Here is a 15227-nt window from a genome sequence, read left to right as displayed (position 1 = left end):
AGTGAATAATGCTCCATTGTATGTGTATATCATGATTTGTTTATCCTTTCATTTACTGATAGACAATTGTCAACAGTACTGCTATGAGCATTCCTGTACGAATTTGTGTTTGAATAACAGTTTTTAATTCTTTGGGGCATATATGTAGGAGTGGAATTGCTAGGTAATATGGTAATTCTATGTTTAACTTTTGGAGGAATCACCAAACTCTTTTCAACAGTGGCTGCACCATTTTATATTCCCATCAGCAACACAGACAGGTTCCAGTTTCCCCATGCCCTGAGCAACACAAGTTGCACTTTCTATTATTTTGATTATAGCCACCTTAGTAGGTATGAAGGGGTATCTCATTGTGGTTTTGACCTGCACTGTCCTACCTAAAGACTAATGATGCTGACTGAACTTTTCTATGTGCTTGTGGGCCATTTGCATTTTTTCTTTAGCAAAATATCTAAGTCTTTGCCCACTTTTGTATTGGGTTGTCCTTAGATGATGAATTTTAAGAGTGCTTTACATACTCTATATGTTAGATCCCATCTATATACTTGACTTGCAAATATTTTCTCCCATTCTATAGCTCATCTCTTCTCTCTAATAGTTTCCTTTGCTGCATGACTAACTTGCATTTTTAAAAAAACATTCCATAGTATGGAAAACAGATCTGAGAGGGAAAGACCATAGATGCTAGAAGACTAGTTAGCAAGTAGGACAGTGGCAGTGTTGATGCAAAGAAGCTCCTGAACTCAAGAATTATTTTAGTACAGTGACTTACTGACTACATGTGGTAGGTAGGTATTGAGGTTAATACTGATGACAACAGAAGTGGTTATAACCATTTTATTGAACACTTACAGATGCTTCACAGATATTATTCACAATCCTTAATGAACTGACTTTAGAGATAAGCAAATGAGATTCAGAGAGGATAACTTGCCTCTACCCTTACAGGCAAAAGCAATGAAATGATGACTTAAACAAAGTCCTACCTTGCTAGACCCCAAAGTAACATTCATGGAAGGTAGGAAAATCATCATTTTTCAATGATACATCTTAAGTATAAATTCATGATTAATTAAATGACCCTGAAGAGCATAGACCCTTAACAAAAATCTTACAGGGAATCCAATTCTAAAATATAATTTAAAAAAATAGGGATGTAAAATGAAGCTCTTGTGTATGTAGAAAAGAAAAATGGGGCTCAGTTTGTTAAAGAAAAATTTCTATGGCGGAGTCTGCTACTTGTCTACTCAATATACATCTTCCCCTTCTTTTGTCACATAATCCTGATTTTACTAAAGGCAACAATACTTCCCACTAAAAGATCACATCACAGAGCCTTTCTCACAACTAGGTTTACCTGTCTAGTTCCGCCAATGAAATATACTCAGAAGTGGTAGATGGAACTTCAGAAGGATCCTGAAAAGGAAATACCCTTCCTTTTCTTCCTCATGGGTCAAATTTAGATGGGATGGAGAAGCCATAAAAGAAAAGTAGAGCAAAAAGGAACTTGGGTTCTCTGATGACTCTGAAGTTTCATCTTGACCTTGAAGCATAAAAGACATAACTTTTCCTTACTTAAACCACTGTTATTTTAAGTTAATAACAAAAAATAATGTAGGAGTTATATAGTAGGTATAGAATTCCCCTATTTCCCACCTTAAAAATGACACTGCTAACAATATAATTTGATTATATGTGAGATAGAGACATATTTTTGGGACAAGGGAGGGAAGGAAATAGGGGTTTTTTTGTTTCATATTGCTATGCAATTTAACTTTTTACATCTAACAGCAGATTGTAGGTATTTCTCTGATAATTCTTGGCAAATTTTAGTGTTTGTGATAAACTCTTCAAAAAGAGTATACTGTGGGCAGGTATTGATCAAGCTGTTAAGATGTTAGTTAGGATGCCTATGTCTCATATAAGTGTGTGGCCTGATTTGGGTTTGCATCTATAATAGAGTGTGGGCTTGACTTCTGATTCCAGCTACTGATTTCAGCCTCCTGTTAGCGTAGACCCTGAGAGGCAGCAGTAAAGACTCAAATAAATTGGGTTCCTGTAACACATGTGGGAGACACGAATGGAGTACCCTTCCACCTGGCCATTGTGGGCAGTAGATGGGAATGCTCTCTTTCTCACTTGTTCTTTCTCTCTTAAATACATAGAGAACAAGTCAGTTTAAAGAGATATACGGATTTAAATTCACAAGATACTGAACACCTATATCGAAAACTATAGTCTGTTTATTACAAATATAGCCCCTTTCTTCAAACGTGTCCTTTGTAATATGACTTGGCAACGAAGTCAGGTGTGGGGTTGTTTCAAGTCCCAGTTTTCCACTTCAGATCCAGCTCCCTGCTAATGGCCTGAAGATGGCCCAAGTGTTTGGGCCCCTACCATCCACATGGGAGACCTGGATGAAGCTTCTGGCTCCTAGCTTTGGAATGGCCCAGGCCTGACCATATAGCAACCATCTGGAGAGTGAACCAGCAAATGGAAGATCTCTCTCTGTATATATCTCCTTTTCTTTCTGTATCTCTGACTTCAAATAAATAAATCTTTAAAAAAAAAAAAGCAGCAGGGTATATTCCACCACATTCAAATCTGGACTGGCCTTATGACTGATTTCAGACAACAGAATGTGTCAAAGGTAATACTGTGTCATGTGAACCTCAGGAGGACCTGTGCTATTACTATGCTGATAAGCCAGGGCTAGCCGGCTAGACAGATGTGAGGGGCTTCAAAAAACAAAGCCAAATCATCCTGTCTCAGCTGAGAACTCAGATTTGGGAAAAACCAGCCAACGTCAGCAGAGTCATGAACCAGTCCAACTCAGATCAGCAGAATAGGCCAGTCAACCTTTGGGCCCTTAAGAAAAAAAATTAAAGTTTATCATAAGCCAAAACATGAAATAGAAAGATGGCTTCCAATCAATTTTACTTTCCCATTAGTAGTGCATTTTCCTAAAACTTCTCTTTGCATTTAAAAGGAAAAAGATATTTCTACTTGCTATTTTAAATTTTCTTTGATTACTTAATAAGGTTGGAACTTTTTCATGTTTACATGTCATTTGTGTTTTTCTCCAGTGAATTTTCCAACTCTTTTGCCCAATATATTATCATTTTTACCATCTATACATTTCTTGATTGTAACAGTTCTAACAGCTTTCTAGCTTATTCTCTTGTACTTCTGTTTGCAAACATATCTTATCATGTTTAAATAATTATTACTAGCCTGTTTTCCCCAATATTTACATTTTCTTATCTTATTGCACTAGCACAAAAAGACTCCTACATAATATAGCTACTGCACAAACCAAATGCAATCATGCATTTACTTATATACAGTTCTATAATAGAAATATTCAAACTAACTTTCAGGTTATTAAATAGGTCAATATTTTCCCCAGAAAAGTAAACTGTCCGATGTCAGAATTTATAACACTATATACAAGAAAGCAGTGTAAATTTTTAGTTTCTATGCTGTTCTTCAAATGCAATTCATTTTTCATTGGCACAATATTATAATCAAATATTATCAAAATTTTTAAAAAGATGCATTTCAGCAGGAATAAAAAGAAGTTTGGAATAACAGAGCTGTGGGTGTTGTTGTTTGGAAATTAGACAAATCAACAGACTAATAATGAAGCAAAATTTCTGTGCAAACTTTTTGATATTGAAAATTTGGGACACAGGATTTTTAAAATTATTTTCTAACCTTCTTTCACTTTAGGACCTAACTGGCATCTAACATAATTACCTTAGTTTAACACATCACCCAATTAAAAAGAATACTATAAAGAATTGGTAGTATGGTCTTTTTATATTTTAAGTGTTACTAAAAAAAATCCACCACATTTCTTTCAATCATAGAGGGAATTACATTCCCAAATTTGGACTCTCTCATATCACAGCTTACACATTGTTTTCATTTTATAACCAAACCTTACAAGTTTTTGAGTACTACAGAGATTTTTTAAAACTGTAAAATAGGAAAAACTTCTGTGGATGGGCAGCAGCAACCATAAATAAGTTATTTCCTGGCAGTGGTACCAACATAAATTTACTTAAATGTGTAATGTTACACAGAAATGAAAACCATTTCTATAGTCTGTGGAATAATGTCATAAGTTCTTTATTTATAAAAGGTTAACTTATAAATATGATAAACCATTTCTTTCTATTTAATTTCCACAGAAGCATATAGTAGAAAGATAGAAATATTTTCTCTACAACCTAGTGCTGATGAAGATTTCTAGTTAAAACACTGTATCTATATCTTTCTGGTATAATCACCAATATAAATTTTAAGTATAAATCTAAAATCTTGAGCTCTAGTCCTTTCTATTAATTTTTAACCCAAATTTCTAAATGCTTGTTTAAAACTCAACTTTTGGGGCCGGTGCTCTGGTGCAGTGGACTGATGCCCTGGTCTGAAGTGCTGGCATCCCATATGGGCGCTGGTTCGAGACCCAGCTGCTCCACTTCCAATTCAGCTCTCAACTATGGCTTGGGAAAGCAGTAGAAAATGGCCCAAGTCCTTGAGCCCCTGCAGCTGCGTGGGAGACCCAGAAGAAGCTCCTGGCTCCTAGCTTTGGATCGGCACAGCTCTGGCTGAACAAGCATTATGATGTGGTTACAGATGAGCCACAATATCCATCTGTTGAATTAATCTTTGATATTTCATCTATCCAACCAATATTCTGCATTATCTGCCTATTGATGCCTCCATACTCAATGCCACTACAGTAATCCAGACACTTAGTACCTTGTATCTGGATAATAGCAAGCTCCTCATACAGAGATCCCCATTTCAAGTCTCCTCTTACAATAGTCCTTCTTGAAATTTTCCTTCTAAAGTCAAGTCCTAGGTATATCATATCTCTGATGTGTGTTTCAGCCAAAAAGTTGGAAAACACATATGTAGGTTAAATTGTGTTGCCAAGAGATATGCTGGAATCCCAATCCTGGGTAAAGACAGGAGTTATGCTGTTACAAGCCAAAGAATACTTGGGACCAGAAGCTGGAAAAAGCGAGCAGGACTTTCACTAAAAGCTTCAGAGGGAGCACAGCCCTGTCAACATTTGCTTTAATTTTTTAAAAAGTGCATTTAAAGGCAGAGAGAGCAAGAAGGACAGAGATAGTAAAAGGCCTTCCATTTACTGGATTACTCCTCAAATGCCTGCAGCTGGGGTAGGCCGAAGCTGGGAACTGTGTCTTCCACATGGGTGGCAAGGACCAAGAATTTGAGCCATCGATACTGCCTCCTGGGTGTTCATTAGCAGGAAGCTGGTTCAAAAGCAGAGGAACTGGGACTTGAACCCAGGCACTAAAATATGGGATGCTGCATCCCAACCATTGTGCCAAATGCCTGACCTACCTGGATTATGGGTATTCAATCTCTAGAAGTGAGAGAACATATTCCTATTGTAAGCCACCAAGTTTATGGTAGTTTGTAATGGTAGCTCTTGTTAGCTAATACAACCAGTTAGTCACATCTCAAATATTTTCAAAATTTTAAAACTGTAGTAGAACATAAATCTATGAACAAAAGCATTATCATGACTACATATGTTTAACACACTATAAACATTTTCAGGAGATCTGGAAAAATACAACTTTTAACATCCTCAATAAAAACGGTCTCCCCTAGTTACTCTTCTTTACATCATCCTGTTTAGTTTTCTCATAGCACAATCACAATGTCTTATGTTGTATTTACTTGGTTACCTTCTGTTTCCCTTAGCAGAAAGTAAATTCCTCAAGAACAAAGTTCTTGTATGGCTTTCTTTTTACCACTTTCCCAGTGCCTGGTACATAGGGGGTTTTCAATAAATACTTATGAAATGGAAAACAGAGAAGTTCATAAAATAAATTATATGCAGCAAGTATTAAATACTGCTGCTGTTGTATACATTTGCCTTGCTCCTCTTCCCTTCCAGGAAAAAAAAAAGAAGCTTCAGATGTGGAACTATATTAAATGGTCTACAATTGAAAACTTTACAGCCCACAGGCTAAAACTGTGAAGTGGTCTGTTTTAACACAACATAGCTACATTTGCTCATTCACATGTTGTGTATGGCTTCTTTTAAACTATGGCAGAGGTGAGTAGTTCTAAGAGGCCATGGCCTAAGCCTGAAAGCAAATATTTCCTAACTGATCCACAAAACAGATTTCTATATGTTTTAATTATTTGTATTTATACAATGCTTGGCATCTAACCATACATATTCCAAAGACTATAAAAAACTACTGCTGGAAGTAATTTTTACCTTATTGTAATTCTTGGCTAATTCCAACATCTCTTTTACCACTGATTCATTATGTTTACAATGTTCACTGTAGTCCTGAAGTGTTAGACCTTCCATCCAACTCTTCTTATGCAAATTGAGCAACATCTAAAAAATATGAAGAAAAAGTTAATTATTTCCTGCCTTGAGGAATTCCCTTCACTTGTCATAAGAAAAAAAACTTCACAAAAGACTAGTAGAATTAATTAATTTAAACTCAGCTTGATTAATTCAAAGAAACTCCAATTAGAATTCTCCTAAATTTGTAATATAACCAAAGGAGTATGCTAATTCCATGGCCTGTGCATTTGCTGTCTTTCTCCCTAACAGGCTAATCTCATCTTTTCATGACTTAGCTTCCTCTCTTCCTTATAGATAAATTGTTGGCCAGGCTGAAGCCAGGATTTTCATCTATGTCTACCATGAGGGTGCAGAGGCCCAAGCACTTGGTTCATCTGCTGCTGCTTTCCCAGGAACATTAGCAGGGAGTTGAATTGGAAGTGGAGCCAGGCCAGGACTCAAATCAGTGCCCATATGGGATGCTGGCATTGCAGGCGGCAGTTTAGCCCAGTGCACCACAACCCTGGGCCCAAGTAAGTGATCTTAAAGCTAAATACTTTAGTACAATGTTTCTCCAATTGGACTCTAAGTATATATTCTTGGAAGTTCTAAGTTTTCAACTCTATATTCCTCAATTTTTAATTAATGTGGAGGCAGATAAAGATCTTCCATCTGTTGCTTCACTCCCCAAATGCCCACAACAGTCAGGGCTCAGCCATGGAGAAAGCAGGAGCCAGAGAACCAACTACTTCAGCCATCATCTGTTGCTTCCCAGGGTGTGCATAAGCAAGAAAGCGGAATTGAAAGCAGAGCTAGACTAGAACCCATGTACTGATATGGGATGCAGGCATCCTAAGTGGTATCTTAACTGCTATGCCAAACATCCACCCATCAAGTTTATATTCTTTAAGTTTTATGTAATTTATTTGAAAAGAAGAGTGACGCATACACACAGAGACAGAAAAAGAGAGGGACAGAGATCTTCCATCCACTGGCTCAAATCCTCCGAAATGCAGTAAACAATGGAAGTCAGGAACCAGGAATTCAAGCAACAGCTTAAACCATGGTGTTATGATGTCTATCCCTCAAACACAATTCTTCTAAAATTTTACTTTATTTATTTTTCTGAGAGGCTAAGAGAGAGAGAGCCCATATACTGGTCTACTTCCTAAATGCCCACAAAAGCTAGGGCTGGTCCAGGGCCAAAGCCAAGAACCAGGAATTCAAACCAGGTCACCTTTGTGGGTGATAGCAACCCAATTACTGTATGAGCTATCACTGCTGACTCTCAAGGTATGCACTGGCAGAAGCTGTAACCAGGAGCCAGAGCCAGGAGTTGAATCCAGGCACTCTGATTTGGGGCATGAGTGTCTTTTAACTGCTTGATCACAAGGCTGTCTCTAGAACCAGTACACTGTAAATGAGATCCGTGAACCAAGGGAACCCGAAATGTACTTGGAAATGTATACATTTAGTTTGGAAAAATCACCCTACTTGTTTAGAATTTTGAAGCTATTTGTGGTACTAAGTTTATCTGATGCTGGAAAATAAGCTCATAAATCATCTATGTGGCTCTTTAAGAACTGATGCTCCTCATTCCCTTGCTATGGGCCCCAGGGATAAGAACAGTACATAAAAGATTAGAAAATCTGGGTGACTGTAATTTCTTTGACTGCTACCCTACTCTCCACTGATACTGGTCTATAAAACAGATCCTTGGGTCATTTTGATGCAGCTGCAACTAACTATGCTATCAAGTTACCTAAAATTGAATGTTGAGAATTAGATTTCTTTAGCACTTCAAAAGAAAATAAAGAGGGTCAGGTATTTGGTAAAGCAATCAAGAAGACCACATCCAGTATGGAAGTGCGTGGGTTTAAGTCCCACCTCTGATTCAGATCTAACTTCCTGCTAACATGTACACTGGGAGACAGCAGCTGATGGCTTAATTTTTGTATCCCTGCCATCCAGGTGGGAGACCCAGACTGAATTCTGGATTCCTTCAGCTTAGCCCAACCCCACATGTTGTAGGTATCTGGGGAGTGAACCAGCGAATCAAAGATCTCTGTCTTTGCCTTTAAATAAAAAAAATGCTTTTTAAAAATTTTTCATAAAGCAAAGAAAACTTCCCATGGAGCATCAGGATATCCCTACCATGCCTGTCTAGGATTCCACTGGAACTTTCAGGTAAGGACTTGGGTTAAATACATAGGTTGCCAGCATAAAGATAAAGACAGGGCTTTTGTTACCAAGAAAACAGCTGAACTCAGCTGTTAAGAACATAAATACGGGGGTCGCTGCTGCAACTTAGCATGCTAAGCCTCCGCCTGTGGCAACAGCATCCCATATGGGTGCCAGTTCATGTCCCAGCTACTTCTCTTCCAATCCCGCTCTCTGCTATGGCCTGAGAAAGCAGTGGAAGATAGCCCAAGTGCTTGAGTCCCTGCTCCCATGTAAGATACCTGGAAGAAGCTTCAGGCTCCTGGCTTCGGACTGACCCAGCTCTGGCCACTGCAGCCATTTGGATAGGGAACCAGTGGATGGAAGACCTCTCTATCTCTCCCTGTCTCTGTCTGTAACTCTCTCAAATAAATAAATAAAATAAAATCTTAAAAAAAAAAAAAGCCAATTAGATCTTGAAACTAAATTTTTTAAAAAAATAAGAACATAAATAACACTAATTAATGAATCTGTTTATATATACTTATATGCATGAATTTCAAAGATTTTTTTACCAAAATAAACTTTTTAAAAAATTAATTAATTTATTTGAAAGGCAGAGTGAGGCAAAGGGAGAGAGAAAGAGAGAAAGAGAGAGAGAGAGAAAGAGAGAGAGAGAGAGAGAAAGAGAGGTCTTCTTTTTTCCTTTTTTCTTTTTTGACAGGCAGAGTGGACAGTGAGAGAGAGAGAGAGACAGAGAGAAAGGTCTTCCTTTTCCGTTAGTTCACCCTCCAATGGCCGCCGCGGCCGGCGCACTGCGCTGATCCGATGGCAGGAGCCAGGTGCTTATTCTGGTCTCCCATGGGGTGCAGGGCCTAAGCACTTGGGCCCTCCTCCACTGCACTCCCAGGCCACAGCAGAGAGCTGGCCTGGAAGAGGGGTAACCGGGACAGAATCCGGCGCCCCTACCAGGACTAGAACCCGGTGTGCCGGTGCCGCTAGGCGGAGGATTAGCCTGTTGAGCCACGGCGCCGGCCAGAAAGAGAGGTCTTCTATCCTTTGATTCACACCCCAAATGACCACAGTGGCTGGAGCTGGGCCAATCTGAAGCCAGGAGCCTGGAGCTTCTTCTGGGTCTCCCACGTGAGTGCAGGGGCTCAAGCACTTCAGCCACCTTCCATTGCTTTCCCAGGCTATAGCCAGGAGCTGGATCAGAAATGAAGCAGCCAGGACTTGAAATGGTGCCCATATGAGATGACACTACTGCAGGTGGCAGCTTTACTCACTATGCTACAGTGCTAGCCTCATCAAAATAAACTTTTAAAAATTCTATTTTCTCTAAATTTTTTAGTGTGCACGTGCATGTGTGTACATGCACACACACATATACATATATATGTTTATTTTTATTTATTTGAATGGCAGAATGACTGAGAGACAGAGATCTTCCATCTGCTAGTTAACTCCCCCAAATATCTGCAACACCTAGGGCTGGGCCAGGCCCAAGCCAGGAGCCAGGAACTCCATCTAGGTCTCCCATGTGAGTGGCAGGGACCCAAGTACTTGAGCCATCATTTGCTGTCTCCCAGAGGTACATTAGCAGGGAGCTGGAAAGGGTGTGGAGGTGGGACTTAAATGCAGGCACCCTAATATGGGATACTGGCACACCAGGTGGCATCTTAACCTGATATGACCACATCCCATATGTGTTTTTCATGCCAAGGATGATGGCTAAGTTTACAGGATGGATAAATAGGTAACTCTGAATAAATGTTTTTCACTTTGTCTCAGACTAGTACTCTTTCATAGCCCGTACTCACACTAGATAAAATTAAGTGCTGAAAATGTATTTCAAGAATTCAACTAAATGTATCATGGAAAAAGGAAACTCCAGCAGCTGGAAGATAGACCCGCACTCTGCCTCATCACCATGCTCAAGCACCTGTGTGCCCTTTAAGGTGAGTCTATAGGTGCTCTGACCTCTTAAAACAGATTTATGGCCGGCACCATGGCTCAATAGGCTATAAGTGATCTAATTTAGACAGAGTAGGTAAGGAGAGACCAATTTCCCACTAGCCATATATACCAGAATTCCCTTCTTAGGCATCTTTGTGAAAAATTTCAACTAGTAATAACGGTGGTGTTTGCAACTGATTACTTACCATATTTGGATTTGAGAGCAAATACAATAACCAATTTGTTGGTTAACAATAGAAACTCAGCATTTTTTTTTAATTTTAAGTCTTTCCCAGAGAGAAATACAACAAACTAATTCAGCATATGACTAATTAAAGTAATAAAGGGGAAAAAGTGTTCAGATTTAACTTCTTAAAAAATAGGCAGAATGAAATATTCAGCATTAGCTAAGAAAATAATTAAACTGGAAATAATCCTTAAATAATAGAAATAAATAAAATATGAATCCACCAAGAAGCTACATATTTTTAAAAAGTCATCCAATATGAAAACTACCTGGTATAGAAAGGAATAAAAATCTAGATCAGATGAAGAATTCTAAAAACTCTAAATGGTTTTCCTTTGACTCATCTTTAGTTTATCCTAGGTAAACATAGTATGCTTTTATTTTATGTTTTGTGTGTACATGTGTGTGTGTGAGTCAGAGAGACAAACAGCAATCTCATCTACTGGTTCATTCCCTAAGTGTCTGCAATAGTCAGTGCCAGGCCAGGATGATGCTGGGAGCCAGGAACTCAACTCAAAGGAACTCAACTCAGGTCTTCCATATAGGTGACAAGGACTCAGCTACAGAGTCTATATTAGGTTGCTGGAATTTGGAACACAGCTGGGACTCAAACCCAGAACTCAGTTATGGGATGCAAGGGCCCTAACTAGCATCTTAACTACTAGGCCAAATGCCTGCCTTGGTCTGTTTTTTTTTTTTTGGACAGGCAGAGTGGACAGTAGAGGGAGACAGAGAGAAAGGTCTTCCTTTTTGCCATTGGTTCACCCTCCAATGGCCGCCGCGGTAGGCGCGCTGCGCTGTTCCAATGGCAGGAGCCAGGTGCTTATCCTGGTCTCCCATGGGGTGCAGGGCCCAAGAAATTGGGCCATCCTCCACTGCACTCCCTGGCCACAGCAGAGAGCTGACCTGGAAGAGGGGCAACCAGGACAGGATCGGTGCCCCGACCGGGACTAGAACCCGGTGTGCCGGCGCCGCAAGGCGGAGGATTAGCCTAGTGAGCCGCGGTGCCGGCTCTTGGTCTGTTTTTTAAAAGTACTATAGTTACAACTTATTCCTATCAAATTTGGAAAACTATATATTCAATCATTTAATTATAAAAGACCAGTTTCTTAGGGAAGATAAATTAATCAGAAAAATGCCACAGAACTAGGATATTTTTATAACTTATCATAAAACCACACTGGAATGTTGAATATTTCTTACTTCCTCTCCCACTTTAGCAGAAAAGGTAAAATAAGGTAATAGGTCTTTCAATACGTTCAATAAAATATTCCTTTATTATATGCTGCTACTCATCAGGAAGGAAAAATATATGGAAATATCAAAGGAGATCAACAATTCAGGTTTAAATAATAATATCAGATAACTGTTTAGATGGTTTAAGAAATATTTTTTCTTCTAAGACAAAAATTTAAGCTTACCTTCTGTTCCAGTTCATTTTTCCGATAGTTAATAGTAATGGAGTAATAATGTCTGTTTAGTCCATGAATTAATGCCTATACAAATAAATTTTAAAAAGAACACATTAATATTTTCACCTAATAAAATACAAATACTTGAAAATGTTAATATATCCTGCACACAAATACCTTTGCCATTCTCTTTTTTAAAAAAGCAATTTATCTTTTTTTTTTTTTTTTTTAAAGATTTTATGCATTTGTTTGAGAGGTAGAGTTACAGACAGTGAGAGGGAAAGAGGGAAAGGTCTTTCATCAGCTGTTTCACTCCGAATTGGCCGTAACGGACAGAGCTGAGCCGATCCAAAGCCAGGAGCCTGGAGTTTCCTCTGGGTCTCCCACACGGGTGCAGGGGCCCAAGTGCTTGGGCCATCTTCTACTGCTTTCCCAGACCACAGCAGAGAGCTGGATCAGAAGCAGAGCAGCCCAGGCTAGAACCCGCGCCCATATGGGATGGTGGCGCTGCAGGTGGAGGATTAACCTACTGTGCCACAGCGCCAGCCCCAAGCAATTTATCTTAAACAAAGATGAAACTAAAATACTTTTCTCAACTACAGGTTTAGAAGGTTTAGAGGAATAGGCTACACATTCTTCAAAGCAAGCTATAGAGAAGTATAAATTAAATAGTCTGAGTAGCCTTGCAGTCAGAGACAAGGTTTGATTTCATCATAATCTAAGTGACAGATTAAAAAACTATTTGAAATTTATTGAGATTGATTTTATGATATGTAGGGGGCTCTTCGGTATTTCAATAGAAAAGCCTAAAAGCTACAACAATGCTAATTTCTTCACCCACATTAGGTGTTTTCCCAAAAATGGAAATTAACTAATTCAGTTTTGATAGATTGAAATAATTGTGTCCTCGTGTCTCCAAATTAACAATGTGGAGCTTGTTCTTTACTGGATCCATCTAGTTCATGCTCTTTTCCAGTGATGTGCAACCTCATTAACCAGATCTTTATTTTCCACTGCACTCAATCTCCAAGGTAAACAGGCCAACATAATAAAAACTTAAGCTAATGGCATGGTTTTGTCAAGAAACAATAACCCCAGATGTGCTGGAATCAATTCACAATTGCCCAAGTATATAACTTTAGCAACAGGGGCTCAAATGAGGTTCAGGATGATAATCTGATGGACATACAGGACTCTCTTTTTGCACCTAGTAAGACAAAACCATACAGAAAAACACCTCAGAAACATTTTAAACAAGTATAAAAATGAAAAAGGCTTTGGGGTTAACTCTCAGGAATCCAAAGATGAAACTAAAACCACCACTCTCAACTAATGGACTTGTACCAAGTAGGTGTTAAAGTGAACATTTACTGAGCACCTAGCATCTGCTTTAGATATCACATCTTCTAATCTTCACAACAATCCAATAAAGTACTGTATTTTGACAGAGGAGGAAAATTCCACAAATCTTAATCTGTTCCAGTTTGTAAATAGTAAAAGACTGAGCCAGGGATTTGAACCAGATCATTCTAACTCTATAACCCATGTTTCTGATACACTATGCTATAATACACATCAGGAAATTCTTAGTTTAAGTCTATTCTTAATTCTTAGTTTAAGGGTCAGAATGAAAACAAAGCATAACCTTATTGTTAAGCTTTGCTAGCAAAAAAAACACTCCAACAAATATTAAACATTTTAGATATATATGATACAATCCATTCTTATATTCCTAATGTCTGCCACAAAACTGAGCTATGAAATCCCCAAAGGAGCAGTGGTTTATTTTAAATTTATTTTAATTTTACATGAAATTAAATCATTTTGGCATCTATTAAATGTTTATCCATTTCAATGATTATTGAGTACTGAATCAGGAGCAGTGAATTACATTTCAATTCATAACAATGCTACAGATGAAAAAAAAAAAACTGAACTAATCACAGTCTCTCTTAATATGCACTCATCTTTATGCACACAGTCTGGCTAGAGAGTGGAGCCTGGGCTGGATGTCCCCTCATCCAAGCATATTTGGGCAATGTACTAATGGTACAATTCTTCATGGTGGTCACAAAACTAATAACAGCTGTGGTAAATATATACAGAAGCCAGCCAATGGGCCCATGGATGTGCCTACATTTTAGAAATGAATTGTAATGCCAAAATAGCCATCTTGGTATTGGAAGGTACTATTTACTTGATTTTCAATTACATTTAGATAAAAGTAAGAAAACTAACACAGCATGAAAGCTTGGCCAGTACAATGATAATAAAACAAATCTAAGGTTAAATCAAATGATATCCTCAAGCAGTCTTCTAATTTCAATTACTCACCTGCTGTGTACCACCAGTGCATTCACCTCAAATACTAAGTAAAGTGGCCATGTGTTTTTGGGTTCATGTGGTAGGAAGACTGAACATGACCAAGTTTATTAATGTGTTTCAGGATGATGCTTTGTTCTGTCACTTTTTGGATTGATCCCATTTGTGAGGTTTAGTATTGAAATTCTCTTAAAACTGTAAAGCAGCACCTAGATAGATGTCATTTTGATGGGCACTATATAAACTATGACAACAAATATATTTACAGATTCAAACTGGAAGGCAAAATAAACTAAAATTAAAGGAAAAATAATGATGCAATAGTTGTTATATTTCAGGCTATTTAACTTAGTTTTGGAAACCATTTCATAATTTACCTAAAATTATAAATGACAAAGTATGATTAAAAAATAAAAACTGGACTGGTGCAGAAAGAAATAATTTTAATATGGATTATACTCAAATTATAAGGTTAAAAACCAGTGCTTTAATTTAAAAAAAAATCTGCAACAGGTGGCTGTTGACTTGCAATTAGTAAAAACTTCTGGCAGAAACATTCTATGTAGAAATCACAATGATCTTGGATAGTGAGATGCTACTTAACCTTTTGCAAAAAATAATGAAGCAGTATGATGCTATGGGGATTTATAAGAAAGGTCATTATCACAGGCTAAACAGGTCCAATAATATATTCTCTTGGAACATGCAAGTATGGGCTTGTCTGGGCCCAATCAAAATCACTGGTAGCTTATTTCATACTCATTATATTCTTCAGTTTTCC

The 15227-nt window shown here is 38.1% G+C and overlaps 1 protein-coding gene across 5 annotated transcripts in view; it reads right to left on the bottom strand.

The window, feature by feature from the left end:
- PSMD14 (proteasome 26S subunit, non-ATPase 14) overlaps positions 1 to 15227 on the bottom strand; it is a 110886-nt gene that overhangs the window by 8286 nt on the left and 87373 nt on the right. For 3 of the 5 annotated variants that reach the window (XM_062187326.1, XM_062187331.1, XM_062187337.1), the window contains 2 exons: positions 12134 to 12208; positions 6272 to 6397 (listed from right to left, as the gene is read on the bottom strand). In XM_062187326.1, coding sequence (XP_062043310.1) covers positions 6272 to 6397; positions 12134 to 12208 — 201 coding nt within the window. The remainder of the gene's footprint in view (positions 1 to 6271; positions 6398 to 12133; positions 12209 to 15227) is intronic. The other 2 variants (XM_062187350.1, XM_062187343.1) reach the window with 2 other exon arrangements.

This window comes from Lepus europaeus, chromosome 1, assembly GCF_033115175.1.
Source record: "Lepus europaeus isolate LE1 chromosome 1, mLepTim1.pri, whole genome shotgun sequence".
Lineage (NCBI taxonomy): Eukaryota > Metazoa > Chordata > Mammalia > Lagomorpha > Leporidae > Lepus > Lepus europaeus.
This window is presented reverse-complemented; position numbering and strand designations above follow the sequence as displayed.